Source organism: Heterodontus francisci, chromosome 3, assembly GCF_036365525.1.
Source record: "Heterodontus francisci isolate sHetFra1 chromosome 3, sHetFra1.hap1, whole genome shotgun sequence".
NCBI lineage: Eukaryota > Metazoa > Chordata > Chondrichthyes > Heterodontiformes > Heterodontidae > Heterodontus > Heterodontus francisci.
Window position 1 is genome coordinate 201,763,543 of NC_090373.1, and position 18,463 is coordinate 201,782,005.

General features: G+C 44.8%; 1 protein-coding gene across 1 annotated transcript in view; it reads right to left on the reverse strand.

Moving 5' to 3' along the window:
- LOC137367179 (dynein axonemal heavy chain 8-like) overlaps positions 1-18,463 on the reverse strand; it is a 2,062,041-nt gene that overhangs the window by 1,439,009 nt on the left and 604,569 nt on the right. Inside the window, exons 35-36 of the mRNA XM_068028615.1 lie at positions 15,693-15,768; positions 15,272-15,371 (exon numbers count right to left, since the gene is read on the reverse strand). Of these exons, the coding sequence (XP_067884716.1) occupies positions 15,272-15,371; positions 15,693-15,768 (176 nt within the window). The remainder of the gene's footprint in view (positions 1-15,271; positions 15,372-15,692; positions 15,769-18,463) is intronic.

Consider the following 18,463-nt stretch of genomic DNA (forward strand, 5'->3'; position numbering starts at 1 on the left):
GTAGCAGATAGTGAAGGGGACTGTCAGAGAATCCAGCAGAATATAGATCGACTGGAGAGTTGGGCAGAGAAATGGCAGATGGAGTTCAATCAGGGCAAATGCGAGGTGATGCATTTTGGAAGATCCAATTCAAGAGTGAATTATACAGTAAATGGAAAAGTCCTGGGGAAAATTGATGTACAGAGAGATTTGGGTGTTCAGGTCCATTGTTCCCTGAAGGTGGCAACGCAGGTCAATAGAGTGGTCAAGAAGGCATACGGCATGCTTTCCTTCATCGGACGGGGTATTGAGTACAAGAGTTGGCAGGTCATGTTACAGTTGTATAAGACTTTGGTTCGGCCACATTTGGAATACTGCGTGCAGTTCTGGTCGCCACATTACCAAAAGGATGTAGATGCTTTGGAGAGGGTGCAGAGGAGGTTCACCAGGATGTTGCCTGGTATGGAGGGCACTAGCTATGAAGAGAGGTTGAGTAGATTAGGATTATTTTCATTAGAAAGACGGAGGTTGAGGGGGGACCTGATTGAGGTGTACAAAATCATGAGAGGTATAGACAGGTTGGATAGCAAGAAGCTATTTCCCAGAGTGGGGGATTCAATTACTAGGGGTCACGAGTTCAAAGTGAAAGGGCAAAAGTTTAGACGGGATATGCGTGGAAAGTTCTTTACGCAGAGGGTGGTGGGTGCCTGGAACGCGTTGCCAGCGGAGGTGGTAGACACGGGCACGATAGCGTCTTTTAAGATGTATCTAGACAGATACATGAATGGGCAGGAAGTAAAGAGATACAGACCCTTAGAAAATAGGCGTCATGTTTAGATAGAGGATCTGGATCGGCGCAGGCTTGGAGGGCCGAAGGGCCTGTTCCTGTGCTGTAATTTTCTTTGTTCTTTGTTTTTTTTATCAACATCCAAGGGGTTAACATTAACTAGAAACTGAACTGGACCAGTCATACTGTGGCGACAAGTGCAGGTTAGAGGTTGAGAATTCTGCAGTGAGTAACGCTGGCTCCCCAAAGTCATCCACCATCTGCAAGGCAGAAGACAGGATTTTGATGGAATACTCTCTTCTTGCCTGGATGAGTGCAGCTCCAACAACACTCAATCAGCTCAACATCATTCAGGACAAAGCAGCTTACTTGTTTGGCACCCAATCCAGCACCTTAAACATCAACTCCCTCCACCACTGGCACACAGCAACAACAACGTGTACCTCTACAAGATGCACTGTAGCAACTCACCAAGACACGTTCGATAGCACCTTCCAAAGTCACATCTTCTATCATCCAAAAGGACAAGGGCAGGAGACGCTTAGGAACACCACCACCTGCAAGTTCCCCTCCAAACCATACAGATCCTGACTTGGAACTATTTCGCTATTCCTTCATTGTCAAGAAGACTGTTCACCACCACCTGCTCAAGGGCAATTAGGGATGGGCAATATATGCTGCCTTGCTAGTGGCATTCCAAGAATGAATTAAAAAAAAGTGTTTTGAGGCTCTGTAAAAAATGTTTCCCTTTAAATTTTTATCCAATTCTCACTTGAATGTGACATTGAATATGCTTCTACCACTCTTTTGGGCAGTGCAATTCCAGATCACAACTCATTGTGTAACAAATCTTTACTCATGTTGCCTCTGATTCTTTTTGACAATGCCTAAAATCTGAGTCCTCTGTATCAACTTTGGAAACAATTTCTTCGTATTTACACCATCAAAACCCCTCATGATTTTGAACACCTCTATCAAATCCTCCCTTATCCTTCTCTGCTCGAAGGAGAACAACCCTAGTTTCTCCAGGATCTCCATACATTCCTAAAGTGTTATGTCCAGAATTGAACACAGTAATCTATAGTCGAGGTCTTATAAAAGTTAAGTATAACTTACTTGCTTTTGTACTCTATCCCTCGATTAATAAAGCCGAGGGTCTCAGATGCTTTTTTAACAGTCTTCTAAACTTGTCCTGTCACCTTCAAAGATTTGTGTATGTCCACACCCAGATTTATCTTCACAGCACACACTTTAAAATTGTACCATTTAGTTCATATTGCCTCTCGTCATTCTTCCAACCAAAATGCACCACATCACAATTCTGTGCATTATATTTTATTTGTTGTGTTTGGCCAGGCTGTCTCTGGCTTCTGAAGATTATTACTACCTTTCTCATTGTTAACTACATTTCTAACTTTCCTGTCATCTGCAAACCTTGAAATTGTGCTCTTATAGTCAATCCCAGGTCCTTAAGATATCTATCAAAATTTGAAGACAAATTTGCAGGCTAACACTTCAGACTCGGAGGGCGGAGTTCCGGAGCGGTAAGTTACCTCGGGTGGGGTCTGAAAAAGTGACGTCACAGGAAAGCTGTGACCTGATATTAATTAACTAATTAGTGATAGAAATGACAGTTAGAGTGGTGAAGTGCTTCACCTGTGAGATGTGGGAGGTCCGTGCCGCTTCCAGCGTTCCGGGCGACTCCATCTGCAGGAAGTGTACCCAGTTGCAGCTCCTCACAGACCGCATGGATCGGTTGGAGCAGCAACTGGATGCACTTAGGAGAATGCAGGTGGCAGAAAGCGTCATAGACAGGAGTTTTAGAGAAGTGGTTACACCCAAGGTGCAGGCAGATAGATGGGTGTCCGCTAGAAGGGGCAGGCAGTCAGTGCAGGAATCCCCTGTGGCTATCCCCCTCTCTAACAAGTATACTGTTTTGGAAACTGATGGGGGGGATGGCCTATCAGGGGAAAACAGCAGCAGCCAGAGCAATAGTTACAGGGGACTCTATAGTCAGGGGCACAGATAGGCGCTTCTGTGGACGTGAAAGAGACTCCAGGATGGTATGTTGCCTCCCTGGTGCCAGGGTCAAGGATGTCTCTGAACGGACAGGGGCATTCTGAAGGGGGAGTGTGAACAGCCAGAGGTACTCATCGGTACCAACGACATAGGCAGGAAGAGTGATGAGGCCCTGCAGGGGGAGTTTAGGGAGTTAGGTAGTAAGCGAAAAAACAGGACCTCTAGGGTTGTAATCTCGGGATTACTCCCTGTGCCACGTGCCAGAGAGGCGAGAAATAGGAAGATAGTGCAGTTAAACATGTGGCTGAATAGCTGGTGTAGAAGGGAGGGTTTCAGATATCTGGACCATTGGGATCTCTTCAGGGACAGATGGGACCTGTACAAGAAGGACGGGTTGCATCTAAACTGGAGGGGCACAAATATCCTGGCTGCGAGGTTTGCTAGCGTCACTCGGGAGGGATTAAACTAGCATGGCAGGGGGGTGGGAAACAGAGCAGTAGGACAGCTAGTGAAATAAATGAGGAGGACAGAGTAAAGAAGGCCAGTGGGACTAAGAGGAAGAGCAGGCAGGGAGATGTTGCAGAGCACAGTGGGGTTGGTGGTCTGAAGTGCATTTGTTTCAATGCGAGAAGTATAACAGGTAAGGCTGATGAACTTCGAGCTTGGATTAGTACTTGGAAATATGATGTTGTTGCGATTACAGAGACTTGGTTGAGGGAAGGGCAGGATTGGCAGCTAAATGTTCCAGGCTTTAGAAGCTTCAGGCGGGATAGAGGGGAATGTAAAAGGGGTGGGGGAGTTGCATTACTGGTTAAGGAGAATATCACAGCTGTACTACGGGAGGACACCTCAGAGGGGTCATGCAGCGAGGCAATATGGGTGGAGTTCAGGAATAGGAAGGGTGCAGTCACGATGTTGGGGGTTTACTACAGGCCTCCCAACAGCCAGCGGGAAGTAGAGGAGCAGATAGGTAGACAGATTTTGGAAAGATGTAAAGGTAACAGGGTTGTGGTGGTGGGTGATTTTAACTTCCCCTATATTGACTGGGACTCACTGGTGCTCGGAGCTTGGATGGGGCAGAAGTTGTGAGGAGCATCCAGGAGGGCTTCTTGAAACAGTATGTAGATAGTCCAACTAGGGATGGGGCCATTCTGGACCTGGTATTGGGGAATGAGCCCGGCCAGGTGGTCGAAGTTTCAGTGGGGGAGCAGTGACCATAATTCTGTAAGTTTTAAGGTACTTGTGGATAAGGATAAAAGTAGTCCTCGGGTGAAGGTGCGAAATTGGGGGAAGGCTAATTATAACAATATTAGGCAGGAACTGAAGAATTTAGATTGGGGGCGGCTGTTTGAGGGTAAATCAACATCTGACATGTGGGAGTCTTTCAAATGTCAGCTGATTAGAATTCAGGACCAGCATGTTCCTGTGAGGAAGAAAGACAAGTTTGGCAAGTTTCGGGAAGCTTGGATAACACGGGATATTGTGAGCCTAGTCAAAAAGAAAAAGGAAGCATTTGTAATGGCTGGAAGGCTAGGAACAGATGAAGCACTTGAGGAATATAAAGACAGTAGGAAGGAACTTAAGCAAGGAGTTAGGAGGGCTAAAAGGGGTCATGAAAAGTCATTGGCAAACAGGATTAAGGAAAAACCCAAGGCTTTTTATCCATGTATAAAGAGCAAGAGGGTAACCAGGGAAAGGGTTGGCCCACTCAAGGACAGAGATGGAATCTATGTGTGGAGCCAAAGGAAATGGGCAAGGTGCTAAATGAGTACTTTGCATCAGTATTCACCAAAGAGAAGGACTTGGTGGATGATGAGCCTAGGGAAGGGAGTGCAGATAGTCTCAGTCATCTCATTATCAAAAAGGAGGAGGTGTTGGGTGTCTTGCAAAGCATTAAGGTAGATACGTCCCCAGGGCCTGATGGGATCTACCCTAGAATACTGAGGGAGGCAAGGGAAGAAATTGCTGGGGCCTTGACAGAAATCTTTGCATCCTCATTGGCTACAGGTGAGGTCCCAGAGGACAGCAGAATAGCCAATGTTGTGCCTTTGTTTAAGGAGGGTGGCACGAGTTCAAAGTGAAAGGGGAAAAGTTTAGGGGGGATATGCGTGGAAAGTTCTTTACGCAGAGGGTGGTGGGCACCTGGAACGCATTGCCAGCGGAGGTGGTAGATGCGGGCACGATGGAGTCTTTTAAGATGTATCTAGACAGATACATGAATGGGCAGGAAGAAAAGAGATACAGAACCTTAGAAAATAGGCGACATGTTTAGAGAGAGGATCTGGATCGGCGCAGGCTTGGAGGGCCGAAGGGCCTGTTCCTGTGCTGTAATTATCTTTGTTCTTTGATAATCCAGGAAATTATAGGCCGGTGAGCCTTACGTCAGTGGTAGGGAAACTATTAGAGAGGATTATTCGGGACAGGATTTGGAAACTCCCATTTGGAAACAAACAAACTTATTAGCGAGAGACAGCATGGTTTTGTGAAGGGGAGGTCGTGTCTTACTAATTTGATTGAGTTTTTTGAGGAAGTGACGAAGGTGATTGATGAAGGAAGGGCAGTGGATGTTATCTATATGGACTTTAGTAAAGCCTTTGACAAGGTCCCTCATGGCAGACTGGTACAAAAGGTGAAGTCATACAGGATCAGAGGTGAGCTGGCAAGATGGATACAGAACTGGCTCAGTCATAGAAGACAGAGGGTATCAGTGGATGGGTGTTTTTCTGAATGGAGGAATGTGACTAGTGGTGTTCCGCAGGGATCAGTGCTGGAACCTTTGCTGCTTGTAGTATATATAAACAATTTGGAGGAAAATGTAGCTGGTCTGATTAGTAAGTTTGCGGACGACACAAAAGTTGGTGGAGTTGCGGATAATGATGAGGATTGTCAGAGGATACAGCAGAATATAGATCGGTTGGAGACTTGGGCGGAGAAATGGCAGATGGAGTTTAATGCGGACAAATGTAAGGTAATGCATTTTGTAAGGTCTAATGCAGGTGGGAGGTATACAGTAAATGGCAGAACCCTTAGGAGTATTGACAGGCAGAGAGATCTGGGCGTACAGGTCCACAGGTCACTGAAAGTGGCAACGCAGGTGGATAAGGTAGTCAAGAAAGCATATGGCATGCTTGCCTTCATCGGTCGGGGCATAGAGTATAAAAATTGGCAAGTCATGTTGCAGCTGTACAGAACCTTAGGTTAGGCCACACTTACAATATTGCGTGCAATTCTGGTCGCCACACTACCTGAAGGGTGTAGAGGCTTTGGAGAGGGTACAGAGGAGGTTTACCAGGATGTTGTCTGGTCTGGAGGGCATTAGCTATGAGGAGAGGTTGGAAAAACTTGGATTGTTTTCACTGGAACGACGGAGGTGGAGGGGCGACATGATAGAGGTTTACAAAGTTATGAGCGGCATGGACAGAGTGGATAGTCAGAAGCTTTTTCCCAGGGTGGAAGAGTCAGTTACTAGGGGACATAGGTTTAAGGTGCGAGGGGCAAAGTTTAGAGGGGATGTGCGAGGCAAGATTTTTGCACAGAGGGTGGTGAGTTCCTGGAACTTGCTGCCAGGGGAGGTGGTGGAAGAAGATACGATAGCGACGTTTAAGAGACGTCTTGACAAATACATGAATAGGAAGGGAATAGAGGGATATTGGCCCCGGAAGTGCAGAAAGTGTTAGTTTATGCAGGCATCAAGATCGGCGCAGGCTTGGAGGGCCGAATGGCCTGTTCCTGTGCTGTACTGTTCTTTGTTCTTGAACTCCTGAGGGAGTGACCTACTTTTCCAAGGGAGATCTTTTGAATGAGGTATTAAAGAGAAGTCTGCCTCGTATGTGGACATAAAAGATCCCATTTGAAGAACATCATGGAGTTTTCCCATGTCCTGCTTAACATTTAACCATTAATCAACAAAGTAGATTGTTTATTATTTCATTATAACGATTGCATTTTTCTGCATTGTAACAGTCACTACAAAAATACTTAATCTAAACTAATCTAGGCTACCTTAGATTTCATATTGTGTCATGAAGCAGTGTTAATAAGCAATGTCATTGTAAAAGATCCACTTGGAAATAGTGATCATAATACCACTGAATTTCATGTTAATTTTGAAAGTGACACATTTCAATGAGGGGAGAACTGGCTAAGGTTAATTGGGTAAATAGACTGAAAAGTATGGTGGTAAAAGAACCACCATACATTTAAAGAAACATTTAAAGAAACAATTCAAAGGTTCAACAAAAGTGCATTCTGTTCGAAAACAAAAACTCATCAAGAAAGAAAGACTCACTCATCTAGTTAAGGACAGTATTAGAGTAAAAGAAGAGTCTTGCAATGTTGCAAAAAATAATAGCAAGTCTGATGATTGGGAGCATTTTAGAAACCAGCAAAGAGCCACCAAAAAGTTGATAAAAAGGAGGGAAAAATGAGAGTAAACTAGCCAGCAATATAAAAACAGATTGTAAGAGATTTGAAAAGCACATAAAAAGAGTGTAGCTAAAATAGACATTGGTCCCTTAGAGGCAGAGACAGGAGAAATCATCATGGGGAAGAGGAAATGGCAGAGGCATTGGACAAATATTTTGTGTCTATCTTCACAGGAGAAGACACAAGTTCCATACCAGAAGTAGGCAGTAACCTAGGGGCTAAAAAGAGTGAGGAAATTAAGGATATTGACATCAGCCAAGAAAACGTATTGGAGAAACTTGAGGAACTAAAATCTGGCAAGGCCCTGGGACCAGATGGCCTACATCCTATGATTCTAAAAGAGATAGCTGCAGAGATATTGGATGCGCTGGCTATGATTTTACAGAATTCCTTAGACTCAGGAATGGTCCTGTCAGATTGGAAGTTGGCAAATGTTACCCCGCTTTTCAAGAAAGGAGTTAGAGAGAAAAAAGGGAACTACAGGCCAGTTAGCCTAACATCAGTCGTTGGGAAGATGCGGGAAACTATTAAAGAAGTCTTAACATTGTACTTGGAAAAGCATAGTATGATTATAACAAGTCAGCATGGTTTTACTAAAGGGAGGTCCTGTTTGACAAACTTATTAGTGTTTTTTGTGGATGTAACGAGTAGGGTAGATAAAGGGGAACAGCAGATGTCGTCGATCTTGATTTTCAAAAGGCATTTGATAAGGTGCCACAGATAAGATTAATAGGCAAGATAAGCTCTTAGTTTCGGTGACTGCAGCGTGGATAGCAACGGAGGTGCGTGAACGGGCTTACAGCTGTGAAGTCAATTTCAGCGTAAGTTTAAAAGTGAATTCCCTTTTGTTTTCGGAGGACCAGGGGACTGCTGGGTAAGGAAAAAGGTATATATTTGTGTGGTTTAGAATCTCTTTCTCTTAGTTTCGGTGACTGCAGCGTGGATAGCAACGGAGGTGCGTGAACGGGCTTACAGCTGTGAAGTCAATTTCAGCGTAAGTTTAAAAGTGAATTCCCTTTTGTTTTCGGAGGACCAGGGGACTGCTGGGTAAGGAAAAAGGTATATATTTGTGTGGTGGCTGTACCCGAGACACTACATGTGTAGTGTCTCCCACCCACCCTCCTCCTCTAACCATAAAAAAAGGACTCTGGTGTGTTGATAAGGTAAGCTTTTTATTTAGAAAGTTCTGTCCGTTGGATTGCTAACCTAACAAGTTTTGACTTTTTGTTTTTTTTTTGGTTTTTCAGTAGATTTGTTGGGAACTTGGAATAGTGGGAATGGAGGTTAAGGCAGTTGCATGTTCCTCCTGCAGAATGTGGGAGGTAAGGGTCGCCAAGAGTGTCCCTGCTGACTGCATCTGTGGGAAGTGCACCCAACTCCAGCTCCTCGAGAACCGCGTTAGGGAACTGGAGCTGGAGCTGGATGAACTTCGGATCATTCGGGAGGCGGAGGAGGTTATTGAGAGGAGTTATGGGGAGGTAGTCACACCTCAGGTAAAAGAAGTAGGTAGATGGGTTACCGTCAGGGGAAGGAGAGGGAACCAGCAGGCAGTGCAGGGATCCCCTGTGGCCGTTTCCCTCAACAACAGGTATACCGTTTTGGATACTGTTGCGGGGGACGACTTACCAGGGGTAAGCAATGGGGTACAGATATCTGGCACAGAGTCTGTCCCTGTTGCTCAGAAGGGAAGGGGGAAGAGGAGCAGAACATTAGTCATTGGGGACTCCATAGTTAGGGGAACAGATAGGAGGTTCTGTGGGAACGAGAGAGACTCACGGTTGGTATGTTGCCTCCCAGGTGCCAGGGTTCGTGATGTCTCGGATCGTGTTTTTGGGATCCTTAATGGGGAGGGGGAGCAGCCCCAAGTCGTGGTCCACATAGGCACCAACGACATAGGTAGGAAGAGAGATGGGGATTTAAGACAGAAATTTAGGGAGCTAGGGTGGAAGCTTAGAGCGAGAACAAACAGAGTTGTTATCTCTGGGTTGTTGCCCGTGCCACGTGATAGCGAAGCGAGGAATAGGGAGAGAGAGGAGTTGAACACGTGGCTGCAGGGATGGTGCAGGAGGGAGGTTTTTGGTTTCCTGGATAATTGGGGCTCTTTCTGGGGTAGGTGGGACCTCTACAAACAGGATGGTCTTCACCTGAACCAGAGGGGTACCAATATCCTGGGGGGGAGGTTTGCCAGTGCTCTTCGGGGGGGTTTAAACTAATTCAGCAGGGGAATGGGAACCTAAATTGTAGTGCCAGTGTACAGGATGTTGAGAGTAGTGAGGTCAGGGATATGGTTACAAGGACGCAAGAGGGCACTGGCAAGCAAGAACCTGGTTTAAAGTGTGTCTATTTCAACGCCAGGAGCATCCAGAATAAGGTGGGTGAGCTTGCAGCATGGGTTGGTACCTGGGATCTCGATGTAGTGGCCATTTCAGAGACATGGGTAGAGCAGGGGCAGGAATGGATGTTGCAGATTCCGGGATTTAGATGTTTCAGTAAGAACAGAGAAGATGGTAAAAGAGGGGGGGGTGTGGCATTGTTAATCAAGGAGAGTATTACAGCGACAGAAAGGACGTTTGAGGACTCGGCTACTGAGGTAGTATGGGCTGAGGTTAGAAACAGGAGAGGTGAGGTTACCCTGTTGGGAGTCTTTTATAGACCTCCGAATAGGTCCAGAGATGTAGAGGAAAGGATAGCGAAGATGATTCTCGACAGGGGTGAGAGTAACAGGGTAGTTGTTATGGGGGACTTTAACTTTCCAAATATCGACTGGAAATACTATAGTTCGAGTACTTTAGATGGGTCAGTTTTTGTCCAGTGTGTGCAGGAGGGTTTTCTGACACAGTATGTAGACAGGCCAACCAGGGGCGATGCCACATTGGATTTGGTACTGGGAAATGAACCCGGCCAGGTGTTAGATTTAGATGTAGGTGAGCACTTTGGTGATAGTGATCATAATTCGGTTAGGTTTACCTTAGCGATGGGCAGGGACAGGTATATACCGCAGGGCAAGAATTATAACTGGGGGAAAGGAAATTATGATGCGATTAGGCAAGATCTAGGATGCGTAGGATGGGGAAGGAAACTGCAGGGGATGGGAACAATCGAAATGTGGAGCTTATTCAAGGAGCAGCTACTGCGTGTCCTTGATAAGTATGTACCTGTGAGGCAGGGAGGAAGTTGTCGTGCGAGGGAGCCGTGGTTTACTAAAGAAGTTGAAGCGCTTGTCAAGAGGAAGAAGAAGGCTTATGTTAGGATGAGACGTGAAGGCTCAGTTAGGGCGCTTGAGAGCTACAAGCTAGCCAGGAAGGATCTAAAGGGAGAGCTAAGAAGAGCAAGGAGAGGACACGAGAAGTCATTGGTGGATCGGATCAGGGAAAACCCTAAGGCTTTCTATAGGTATATCAGGAATAAAAGAATGACTAGAGTTAGATTAGGGCCAATCAAGGATAGTAGTGGGAAGTTGTGTGTGGAATCAGAGGAGGTAGGGGAAGTGTTAAATGAATATTTTGCGTCAGTATTTACAGTAGAGAAAGAAAATGTTGTTGAGAATACTGAGATTCAGGCTACGAGGCTAGATGGGATTGAGGTTCACAAGGAGGAGGTGTTAGCAATTTTGGAAAGTGTGAAAATAGATAAGTCCCCTGGGCCAGATGGGATTTATCCTAGGATTCTCTGGGAAGCTAGGGAGGAGATTGCAGAGCCTTTGTCCTTGATCTTTATGTCGTCATTGTCGACAGGAATAGTGCTGGAAGACTGGAGGATTGCAAATGTTGTCCCCTTGTTCAAGAAGGGGAGTAGAGACAGCCCTGGTAATTATAGACCTATGAGCCTTACTTCGGTTGTGGGTAAAATGTTGGAAAAGGTTATAAGAGACAGGATTTATAATCATCTTGAAAAGAATAAGTACATTAGAGATAGTCAGCACGGTTTTGTGACTGGTAGGTCGTGCCTCACAAACCTTACTGAGTTTTTCGAGAAGGTGACCAAACAGGTGGATGAGGGTAAAGCAGTGGATGTGGTGTATATGGATTTCAGTAAGGCGTTTGATAAGGTTCCCCACGGTAGGCTATTGCAGAAAATACGGAAGTATGGGGTTGAAGGTGATTTAGAGCTTTGGATCAGAAATTGGCTAGCTGAAAGAAGACAGAGGGTGGTGGTTTATGGCAAATGTTCATCCTGGAGTTTAGTTACTAGTGGTGTACCGCAAGGATCTGTTTTGGGGCCACTGCTGTTTGTCATTTTTATAAATGACCTGGAAGAGGGTGTAGAAGGGTGGGTTAGTAAATTTGCAGATGACACTAAGGTCGGTGGAGTTGTGGATAGTGCCGAAGGATGTTGTAGGGTACAGAGAGACATAGATAGGCTGCAGAGCTGGGCTGAGAGATGGCAAATGGAGTTTAATGCGGAAAAGTGTGAGGTGATTCACTTTGGAAGGAGTAACAGGAATGCAGAGTACTGGGCTAATGGGAGGATTCTTGGTACTGTAGATGAACAGAGAGATCTTGGTGTCCAGGTGCATAAATCCCTGAGGGTTGCTAACCAGGTTAATAGGGCTGTTAAGAAGGCATATGGTGTGTTAGCTTTTATTAGTAGGGGGGTCGAGTTTCGGAGCCACGAGGTCATGCTGCAGCTGTACAAAACTCTGGAAAGACCGCACCTGGAGTATTGCGTGCAGTTCTGGTCACCGCATTATCGGAAGGATGTGGAAGCTATGGAAAGGGTGCAGAGGAGATTTACTAGGATGTTGCCTGGTATGGAGGGAAGGTCTTACGAGGAAAGGCTGAGGGACTTGAGGTTGTTTTCGTTGGAGAGAAGGAGGAGGAGAGGTGACTTAATAGAGACATATAAGATAATCAGAGGGTTAGATAGGGTGGATAGTGAGCGTCTTTTTCCTCGGATGGTGATGGCAAACACGAGGGGACATAGCTTCAAGTTGAGGGGTGATAGATATCGGACAGATGTGAGAGGTAGTTTCTTTACTCAGAGAGTAGTAAGGGCGTGGAACGCCCTGCCTGCAGCAGTAGTAGATTCGCCAACTTTAAGGGCATTTAAGTGGACATTGGATAGACATATGGATGAAAATGGAATAGTGTAGGTCAGATGGTTTCACAGGTCGGCGCAACATCGAGGGCCGAAGGGCCTGTACTGCGCTGTAATGTTCTAAATTCTAAATTCCATAAGGGCTCATGGCATTGGGGGAAATATATTAGCATAGATAGAGGAGTGGTTGACAGTCAGGAAGCAGAGAGTGGCATAAATGGGCCATTTTCAAGTTGGCAGGCAGTGCTGCAAGAATCAGTGCTGGGGTCTCAACTGTTTACATTCTATATTAATGACTTGGATGAAGAGACAGAGAGTAATGTATCTAAGTTTGCTGATGATACAAAGCTCGGTGGAAAGGTAAGCTGCGGGGAGGATGTGGAGAGGCTGCAAAGAGATTTAGACAGGTTAAGTGAGTGGGCAACAAGATGGCAAATGGAGTATAATGTAGGGAAGTGTGAAATTGTTCACTTTGGTCATAAAAATAGAAAAGCAGAATATTTTTTAAAAGGTGTGAAACTGGTAAGTGTTGATGTTCAGGGAGACGTGGGGGTACTGCTACAAGGAACGCACAAAGTTAACATGCAGGTGCAGCAGGCTGTTCGGAAGGCAGATGGCATGTTGACCTCTATTGCAATGGATTGGAGTGCAGGAATAAAGAAGTCTTACTAAAATTGTTCAGGCCTTTGGTGAGACCGCACCTGGAATACTGTGTGCAGTTTTGATCTCCACATTTAAGAAAGGATATATTTGCACTGGAAGTAGTGGAACGAAGATTTACTAAATTGGTCACTGACCTGAAACGTTAACTCTGCTTCTCTTTCCACAGATGCTGCCAGACCTGCTGAGTATTTCCAGCATTTCTTGTTTTTATTTACTAAATTGGTCCCTGGGATGAGGGGGGGTGTCCTATGAGGAGAAGCTGCATAAATTGGACCAATATTCTCTGGAGTTTAGAAGAATGAGGGGCAATCTAATTGAGGCATGCAAGTTTCTGAAAGGGCTTGATAGGATAGAAGCTGAGAGATTGTTCCCACTGGTCAGGGAATCTGGAACACAGGGACTCAGTCACAGGATAAGGGGTCAATCATTCAGGACTGAAATGAGGAGAAATTACTACACTCAAAGGGTTGTGAATCTTTGGAATTCTTTACCCCAGAGGGTTGTGGATGCTCTGTCATTGAATATATTTAAGACTGGGATGGATAGATTTTTGGTCTTGCAGGGAATCAAGGGGTATGGGGAGCGGGCAGGAAAGTGGAATTGAAGCCCAAGATCAGCCATGATCGTATTGAATGGCAGAGCAGTCTCGATGGGCCATATGGTCTACTTCTGCTCCTATTTCTTGTGTTCTTTTGTTAATTGACTGTGAATCACATTGAGACCTCCCAAGGCTATGAAAGGCACTACAATGAATGCAACTGCAATTGTTCATAGTAACCTCCTCAAAAAGTCAACCAGTTTGTTGAGGCATGACATTCTGTTCCAGAAGTCATCTTGAGACTCTAATATCCACTTCTATTTAGGGTGTTGGACAAATCTTAAATGATTCCTTGTAGCATCCAAAGCCATGCTAATAGTTTTGTAATTTCCTGTTTCTGTCTTAGGACCTCTTTTTAAATATTGGCACCATATGATTCTCTTTCTAGTCTATGGGAACACTCCGACTGAGATATTAAATATACGAGCTTGAAGTTCACAGAACTCAGCCTTCATTTCTTTGAGCAAACTCAGGTGAATGTCATCAGGCCAGCAGCCCAATCTATTTTGAGAACCTTAAATTCTAGCCAGGATCACGTCCACATCAAGAAAATGCTGGAAATTCTCAGCAGTTAGGCAGCATCTGTGGAAAGAGAAACAGAGTTAAAGTTTCATCAGTGGCTCTCTCCACAGATGTTGCCTGACCTGCTGAGTATTTCCAGCATTTTCTGTTTTGATTTCAGATTTCCAGTATCTACAGTTTTTTGCTTTTATATCTACATTATTACAATCATCCAGATTCATGGTTTATATTGTCATGGAAGTGTAGTTTTTTGTTTCCTTTGTTTAAAAACGAAGTGGGGCACAGTGTGCCAGCTGCACCTGTTCCTAGGCCACAGCAGGAGAGAGAAGGTCACATGGTGTACTGTAACTTTTAACTATGTGTAAAAACTGGCCAAAAACCAGTTTGAACTGGAGACAAATAAAGCCTGATGTACACTGAAAAGAAGCTGTCTATTTCTTAGCTAAGAAAATCTACATTGAGCTCAGACTGTGTTTGTCTAAGGAGGAATAAACCCCAGAAAAGAACAATTTGCATCGTTCTAGGTAGTAAATTCCGTTTTACTTCAAAACTCGAAGAAGTCTGCTACAGATGTAACTCTCTTTATTACCTATCTGTGTTTGCTAGAATTCTCAGTAAAGTTTTTACCAAAAGACTGCCAATTTTATAATCCGAGTAGGCCTATTGCTGTACTTCTCATTGAAAGAACTGTGACGTCTGCTGCAGCTGAAATACTTTGAATGCCTATCTATTAAAAACTGTTTCGTCGAATTCGCCTGGAGACTTCGACTGGCATCTGGTTACCCAACACTGGGACTCTACTCATCAACCGGAAAAGTAAATTACCAGGACTTACAACCCAGCTACTTATTTTATTCTGAAGAAAAACTGGTTTTTAATATTTTTAGAGGTCACTTTTAGTTTTGGGAAAATTAAATTTTTAAATATAAGGCAATTTAAACTCTGGAATTTAGAGATTGTCAGCCCACCCAAGGTATTTACACTTCAAAGGTCTTTCCATATGTATGTATAGAGTCAGAGTTACAGGGGTTAGAACCATCGAAGAGCAGGTAGTCTGTTTAGTTGGGGAACTGAAGACAGTAAGTCTGAAGAGAATTGTTAGCCTTTGTTAGCAAATTATTTATGTGGGTATACAGAATCAAAAGAATGTTTTGGATTTGAAGTTAATTAGCTTAAATATCTAGCTGAGAAATCCCAGATGCACCATATTGCTTTGGGTTAGATTTTGCAGGGAGACTTACCTTCCGGGTAAGAGAGGAGACAAGGCACGCCGGAGTTTGAAAACAAAGTGAACAGTGATGTCACAAGAAAGCTGCAAGGTGATTGTTTGCGGAGTAACTGCTGTTAGGGAGTATCAGCAAATAGCTGGGTTAGTACACAAGGGTGTGTGTGCAAATAGCTTAATAATAACGAACAAGCGAGTAGCTGGTATTTTTTTTTTGAGTAAGGTTTATTTTATCTAGTGAACTGTATTGATTTTTAGTAGGATTTATCAGTACAAATAAGGCTTTATCAATAATTCTAAGCTTTTGTAGTATTGGTAAGGATTTTTTTTTTAGCTGTTGCAAAGGGTCAACTAATAAATAAAAGAATGGCAGGGGTGCTTCAAAGTCGAGAGTGCAACTCCTGTGCTATGTGGGAGCTCCAAGATGCTTCCCATACCCGCGAGAAGCATTTCTGCAGGAAGTGTCATCAATTGAAGCAGCTTGAGCTCCGGGATTTCGAACTTGAACGGCAGCTGGTGCATTCATAAGGATGGATGTAGTCACCCCACAGCTTAAGAGTATGCAGGGAGCGAGGGAATGGGTGACCACTAGACAGTCAAAAATAATCAGGCAGGTAGTGCAGGAGACCCCTGAGTACATCTCACTCTCCAACAGGTATTGAGTTCTGAATACGGAGGGAAATGATGCTTCACCTGGGGAGTGCAGCCAGAGCCAAGTCATGGCACCACAGGTGGCTCAGCTGTACAGTGAGGTACAGGGATGCCTGGAATAGCCATAGCGATAGGTGCTTCAATAGTCAGGGGAACAGACAGGTGTTTCTGTGGCCACAGACGTGAATCCAGGATGGTATGTTGCCTCTCTGGTGCCAGGGTCAAGGAGGTCACTGAGTAAAGCATCCTGAAGGAGGAGGGTGAAAAGCCAGCGGTCGTGGTCCACATCGGAATAAACGACATAGGTAGAAAGAGGGATGTGGTCTTGAAGAAATAAGCAAGCAGAACCTCAAAAGTAGTAACATCCCGATTACTCCACGCCACGCGCAAGTGAGTATAAAAATAGAAGGATAACATAGAATATATGAGCAGCAGTAGGCCATGCGGCCCTTCGACCCTGCTCCGCCATTCATTATGATCATGGCTGATCATCCAACTCAGTAACCTGTTCCCGCTTTCGCCCCATACCCTTTAATCCCTTTAGACCCAAGAGCTATATCTAACTCCTTCTTGAAAACATACAATGTTTTGGTCTCAACTGCTTTCTGTGGTAGCGAATTCCACAGGCTCACCACTCTCTGGGTGAAGATATTTCTCCTCATCCTTGTCCTGAAAGGTTTACCCCATATCTTTAGACTATGACCCCTGGTTCTGGATTCCCCCACCATCGGGAACATCCTTCGTGCATTTATCCTGTCAAGTCCTGTTAGAATTTTATAGGTTTCTATGAGATCCCCCCTCACTCTTCTGAACTCCAGCGAATATAATCCTAACAAACTCAATCTCTCCTCATACGTCAGTCCTGCCATCCCAGGAATCAGTCTGGTAAACCTTCGCTGCACTCCCTCTATAGCAAGAACATCCTTCCTCAGATAAGGAGACCAAACCTGCACACAATATTCCAGGTGTGGTCTCACCAAGGCCCTGTATAATTGCAGCAAAACATCCCTGCTCCTGTACTCTAATCCTCTCGCTATGAAGGCCAACATACCATTTGCCTTTTTTACCGCCTGTTGCACATGCATGCTTACCTTCAGCGACTTGTGTACAAGAACACCCAGGTCTCACTGCATATTCCCCTCTCTCAGTTTATAGCTGTTCAGATAATAATCTGCCTTCCTGTTTTTGTTACCAAAGTGGATAACCTCACATTTATCCACATTATACTGCATCGGCCATGCATTAGCCCACTCACTCAGCTTGTCCAAATCACACCGAAGCCTCTCTGCATCCTCCTCACAACTCACCCTCCCACCCAGTTTTGTGTCATCTGCAAATTTGGAGATATTACATTTAGTTCCCTCATCTAAATCATTTCTATATATTGCGAACAGCTGGGGTCCTAGCACCGATCTTTGTGGTACCCCACTAGTCACTGCCTGCCATTCGGAAGACGACCCATTTATCCCTACTCTTTGTTTCCTGTCTGCCAACCAATTTTCTGTCCATCGCAATAACTACCCCCAATCCCATGCGCTTTAATTTTACACGCTAACCTCTTATGTGGGACTTTGTCGAAAGCCTTCTGAAAGACCAAATAAACCACATCCACTGGCAGATGAATGTGTGGCTGGAAAGATGGTACAGGAGGGAGGGCTTCAGATTCCTGGGATATTGGGACAGGCTCTGGGGGATGGGACCTGTACAGGCACCTGAACAGAGCCGGGACTGAGTTCCTTGCGGAACATTTTGCTAGTGCTGTTGGGGAGGGTTTAAACTAGTTTGGCAGGGGGATGGGGACCTGAGGTTAGATTCAGCTGGGACAAAATCAGAAATTAAAATGGAAGGTAGAAAATTAATGGATGTGTCTGGAAGACAGAGGAAACAAAGGTTCGAAAAAAATGTTTGGCAGTGCTCAAGGGTATCTATTTCAATGCAAGGAATATAGCAAATAAAGCAGATGGGCTGAGGGCACAGATAGACACATGGCAGTATGAAATCATAGCTATTACAGAAACATGGCTTAAGGAGGGATAGAAATGGCAGCTCATCGTTCCTGGTTACAGGGTTTTCAGATGCGATCGGGAGGGGGATAAGAAAGAAGGGGGAGTGGCAATTTTTGTCAAGGAAACTATTGCAGCTGTGAGGAGGGATGAGATGTTGGAAGGTTCATCAAATGAGGCCATATGGATTGAGCTAAGGAGCAAAAGGAGCAATCACACTGCTGGGAGTGTACTATAGACCCCCAAACAGTCAGAGAGAGATAGAAGAGCAGATATGTAGGCAAATCTCTGGAAAGTGCAAGAACAACAGGGCATAATAGCAGGGGATTTTAATTACTCCAATATTAACTGGGATAGTTTTAGTGTGAAAGAAATTAAGGGAGCAAAATTCTTGATGTGCATTCAGGAGAACCTTTTTGCCCAGTATGTAGCAAGTCCAACAAGAGAGGGCACTTTAGACTTAGTTTTAGGAAATTAAGATGGGCAGGTGGAAGGAGTGGCAGTGGGAGAGCAAATTGGTGGTGGTGATCATAATTCAGTAAGTTTTAACATAA